General features: G+C 46.6%; 1 protein-coding gene across 1 annotated transcript in view; it reads right to left on the bottom strand.

The window, feature by feature from the left end:
* The window catches only part of VPS25 (vacuolar protein sorting 25 homolog), a 6,947-nt gene extending 3,860 nt beyond the window's left edge, over positions 1–3,087 (bottom strand). The window contains exons 1-5 of the mRNA XM_006156065.2: positions 2,981–3,087; positions 2,636–2,781; positions 1,967–2,020; positions 1,510–1,598; positions 668–743 (exon numbers count right to left, since the gene is read on the bottom strand). Of these exons, the coding sequence (XP_006156127.1) occupies positions 668–743; positions 1,510–1,598; positions 1,967–2,020; positions 2,636–2,781; positions 2,981–3,033 (418 nt within the window). The 5' untranslated portion in view covers positions 3,034–3,087. The remainder of the gene's footprint in view (positions 1–667; positions 744–1,509; positions 1,599–1,966; positions 2,021–2,635; positions 2,782–2,980) is intronic.
* Between the last annotated feature and the right edge of the window lie 2,182 nt (positions 3,088–5,269).

Genomic DNA, 5,269 nt, shown 5'->3' with positions numbered 1-5,269 from the left:
AAAAAAAAAAAAAAAAATCCTCACACCAGACACATGTGCATGTGTGCCCAAAATTCTGAAAGGAGAATGGAGGAGAAATAATTGTAGCATGACCATCCACCCCCAGGGGGGTGACTTCTCACTGTCTGTCCAGGAACTGCATGTGCCCTATAGAAAAAATCTCTTTCTCTCTCTCTCTCTCTATATATATACACATATTAAAAAACCACACACCTGGAAGACCAGAAGGTGGTGTGGTGGTTAAAGTGCTGGACTCCCTCATAGCTGACCACACTTCAAGTCCCAGACCTGGGGGCTTGCTTTCTCATTCTCTCTTTATCGCTCTCTGGTGAGTGCATATGCCCTACAGCAAATTTTAAAATGATAATAATAATAAATAAAATTAAATAAATATTCACACACACACATACACAAGGTACATCTGTCCAAGATCCTAACAAGCTGAAGGGCTAATGAAAGAGAAACACAGCATGACGAGAACCCATTACGGTGTCGCCCCCCTCTCCTGCCCAACCATGCTGTCTATTGTGACTAAAACAAAACTTTTAAAAAATAAAACTTGCGTATTATGCAGTACTTGAGAGGGAGAAAAATAGGAAAGCTGAATACCAATTAAACCAGATTAGAGAAAGGATTTAGATGACAAAACTGGAGGGAAAGGCATTACCCTCATCTTCTGTGTCTTCCCCATTGGTCAGTTCATACAGGGTGAACACAGAGTTGTTCTGGCCACTCCTGGAAACCTATAGACACAGAAAATGAAGATTAAGTAAGGAAGAAGGTAAATGCACAAGCTCCATCTCTAGTCCAGGAATGAAACCTATTCCCAAACCAGGCTCACTGTCACCTCTGCAGAGTGGCCTAAAAACCACAAGCCCTACAGGTGCTATATTTGTATGTGTACACACACATTTAGAACCACTAAACCACAGGCCTTCACGTGTCTGAGGAATGACCTCTCGTTCTGGTTGTTTTCCTGTTCAGGAATGGGTGGTGTATGTTTGTTATATTTAGGTTGTTGATGCTTTTTCCCCTCTTCTCTCCCCTGAGAATGTTTGGAGCTGGTGGTAGCTAGAAACTTGGGGAAACGAGTATCCTGTCCCCACACCCACACTAGTTCAGAATGTCTCATTCATGGTGCAGACAGCCCCGTAAGTATGCAGTGGGGAGAGGTCCCAGGGTGTTTTTTTTTTTTTTTTTTCCTTCCTTTCCCCATTTATCTCCTGTGGCCAGTGGCTCCAGCCAACAATAGCACTCATGGTTCCCAGTACTGCATTCTCTAAACATCGCCTCACGTAGCCTCTGGTCTCCTACGGGCAAAGAAAGGGCGGTTCTGTGCAGCCAAAGAAATTGAGTCACTGAAAGTGTTTGCCTGGAAGCTTATACTTCCTCTCTCTGCCCCCTCCCCACTTCGTTCAGTCTGGATCTGCGAATACCAGTTTCGGGGCACCAAAGAATTCTCCTTTGCCACGGGTCATTGCTTAGGGCTTGGCAGCAGGATGATCTCACCCACTGATAGATGAGTTTCCCCCATTCTTCTGGCCTCCGCCACATGATCAGGAAGCTAGACTTGTTCTTATCCAACCACTCGAGGTTCCCTGCAAAGTAGACACTTATGAAAGCTTGATGCTCCAAGAAGAGACACAGAGGCAAATATCAAGGTGGGTCAAAGTACAAGAGGTTCAGCTTTCAGAAAGAGAGATTCAGTATTTACTATTACTGAGTATCTGCAAGGCACCCCATTCTCCTTCTACCCTTCTTCAGGTTTAGGGCACAGAGAGAGAGATTTCAAGTTTGTATACAATCAGGAGAAAGGATTTGGGAACTGGGCCTTGTACCATACAAAACACTGGGCTTCAAGTCAGGGGAGAGAAAAAGTTATTAAAGGGAAAAGATTTGTCTTAATCTGCCCTCCAGAAAACCTAACTAGGAAGAAAAAATGAGGAATCTGGGGAACTGAACCCACCTTTCTTCCTCAGTTCCTCTAATACAATCTGGATTGATTCCACAGGAAGCTTCCCTGGTTTAAGGTTAAAGGAATGGCACGTACACAAGTTGGGTGGGATAAAATTCACAGGGGCATTTCCATGCTGAGAACCACCTGTCCCCTTCCTCTCTCTTTGACATACTTATGTATGCTATTTCCCAAGACACAAATTAGTGTTTCCTCAACATTTCCGGGAGGAAGGTAAAGAGAAACTATTCCAATGAAAAGGCAGAGCTTTAGACAACAAAAAGTACTACCATTCCTCACCATCTGTTTTCTCATCTTCCTTCAGTCCTTCTGCACAGAAGGGAAAGAATCAAGCAACAAAAACAAATGACCCATTTTTCCTGGGAGAAGGGGGTGGGTGGAGAAAATGTTTTAAAGTAGTATTAGGGTTTATATCTCATCCTTGGCTTCAGGGCAGAGATTCTAAGACCTGAAGGACACTCAAACACCCATCACTGCCTAAGACAGATGGTTTGTTACTGCATTTGGGGGTAGGGGAGAAAATGAATGCCAGCTCTACATACTCGCTCTTTCCCAAGTCTGTTTGGTGGGAACCCACCTACTGTGAGTAAACGGTGTGGGGTGATGCCTGGGCAGTGGAAGTGCATGTGTGGGGTTGCGGGAGAGCCTGGGGGAGGATACGCTGTAGCTTCACGTTGTTGAAGAGCGGGCTCTCCTGCGCTTCCATCACCGTCATGCTGGACTGTTTGTGCAGGCGGCAGAAGGACAGGACCAGCGAGCACCAGGCGGCCAGCTGCTTCTGCCGGGTGTCCACGTTCGGCTGTAACCTGCCGGGGGAAGGGAGTGGGGCGCAGAGTTAGAGAGGGAGCACTTGCCCAGGGGCGCGTTTGGGGGAGAATGTGAAGGACTGAGGGCGTTGGCGGCCAGGTCTTTCGTCCCCCTCCCCATGTGGAGCATCACGGCTGAGCCCCGGGTCCGGGGGAGGGCAGAAAGGCACAGCGGGGCTTCTCAGGGTCTGAGCCTCACGTAAAGAAGGGCGGGAAGCGATACTGCCACGGCCACTCGAAACTCATCGCCATCGTAGTACCCCAAAAGACCCGGAACCTCCCGGCGAAGGACTTCCGGTTTCCCCTTCGGCGCGTCCGGCAGAAAGCACAGCAGAAAAGTTCCGGATGGATGCCTCTCCGGCGAGAGTGGCCAGTTCGGAGGTGTCCTCATCAGCCAATCCTCTGCCATTATCTTAAGCGGCCTTACCTTTCGGAGCAGGAGGTGGCCTGGGAAGTCTTTTGATACTACCTCAGAAAAGGGCAGTGACTCCCCCAAAGGGACCAATGTGTTAGTAGAATTTTACAAGAGGAACCAGATCCCCAGCCTACCCTTACTTGCAATATAACTACGCTGCTGCTTGTTTTTTCCCATAGAGGTTTTTTGCCTTAGGGTGAGTGTAGCCAGAGAGAGACAGTGAGAGGGAAAGTGAGAAATCGCCCCCCAGGAGGGATGGCCGCTCCAGCAATCCCTTCTCCTTCATGCTCCTCTCAGGATCTTGGGCATGCACACACATACGCCTGGCACGATTTTCAAACCATCAGGTTCAGAACTGGAACCAGTTGGCCCTGTGGGAATCTGTCTCCTGATGTAACCCCTTTGCCATCTGCTGGTCTTGACTATGCTTCTTTTAATGGTAACTTTCCTGCTATTTATCGTTTAATTTAAACATCTCACAATTCCTTAATCTTCCCAATTCCCATATCCTTTGACTCTACCATTCTTCAGTCTCCCGTAGCACCACGCTGGGCAGCTTGTGACACTAGACAGCTTTGCTTCCAAGGTTCAGATCTGCCATTTGTGCTTCATGTCCTCACCTTTCTAGCTTCAAGTTCAAGGCCACCAGGTGGCATCATGGTTAAGGTGCTGGACTTCCCCCATGAGCAACCACGGTTCAAGCTCTGGACCTGGCACCTTGAAACTCATGCCAGGTGAGTGTGTGATGTCCGATTGCAACACACGCCCGATGTGTGTGTGTGTGTGTGTGTGTGTGTGTGTGTGTGTGTGAGCCCAAAATCCCACCAAGAAAATGGAGGAGAAGGGATTATGGTGTGGCCATCCCCCCAGAGGATGATTTCTCACTTTCCTTTTCACTGTTTTTCTCTCTGTCTCTCTCTCCCACAAGTACACACACCCTGTGGGGGAAAAAAAAATTTAGAAAAACAAGTTTATACTCTAGTCTCAAGTCCCAGAACCCCTTCCGATCTCATCTGACTCTTTTTTAAAAAATAATTATTTATTTTATTATTTATTTATTTATTTATTTTTAATTTGACCACAGAGAGACAGAGGGTGAGAATGGGAGAGAGAGGAGTGAGAAAGCAAGCCAACAGATTTAGGACTCGAATCCGGGTCGGCCATGTGGGAGTGTCCAGCGCCTTAACCACCACCACCTGCTGGTCCCTCATCTGACTCTTTACTTAGTGTAACATGCTCAGTTCTGTCCACTCGCCTGCACATGTACTAGTCAGTTCCTAAATCAGGATTGTTGCTCCACACTGCCAATTCCCACCTCATCCTCCTTCATTTACTCCTGGATTATGGAGTATTGCTGAGGGGAAACCACCAGAATGTGTTTACTGAGCCCCAGATTCCCTGACCAAGCTCATTGTTGAGCTCTCAGGGCAACCTAGTGACCCTTTATTTATCTCTTATGAACTTTCTGTCACCCACAAGGTAACTATTCAAAACTTTTCCACTTGTTCCTGTCCCCTACTATCTATGGAATGCCTTTCTCTCCTGTTTTACGAGATTGAGGACATGCATGCCAATCTCTTAATCTTTCTCAAGGTCTTGATCCATTACTCAAAAATTCCTCTCCAAGGGACCAGCAGGTGGTATGGTGATTAAGGTGCTGGACTCCCACATGGCTGATAGTGGTTCAAGTTCTTGACCTAGTGGCTCGCTTTCTCACTTTCTCTCTCTCTCTCTAGTCAAAACAAATAATAATAATAATGATAAGTACAATTAAATAAAGTAATTCTTAAAAAAAAAATTCCTCTCCATGGGGGCCAGCAGGTGGCATGATGGTTAATGTACTGGACTCCCACATGGCTGACCTCAGGTCAAGTCCTAGACTTGAGGGCTTGCTTTCTCACTATCCTGCTTTCTCACTTTCTCTCTCTCTCTCTAGTCAAAACAAATAATAATAATAATGATAAGTACAATTAAATAAAGTAATTCTTAAAAAAAAAATTCCTCTCCATGGGGGCCAGCAGGTGGCATGATGGTTAATGTACTGGACTCCCACATGGCTGACCTCAGGTCAAG

This window comes from Tupaia chinensis, unplaced genomic scaffold (assembly GCF_000334495.1).
Source record: "Tupaia chinensis unplaced genomic scaffold, TupChi_1.0 Scaffold000477_2, whole genome shotgun sequence".
Classification (NCBI taxonomy): Eukaryota; Metazoa; Chordata; class Mammalia; order Scandentia; family Tupaiidae; genus Tupaia; species Tupaia belangeri.
This window is presented reverse-complemented; position numbering and strand designations above follow the sequence as displayed.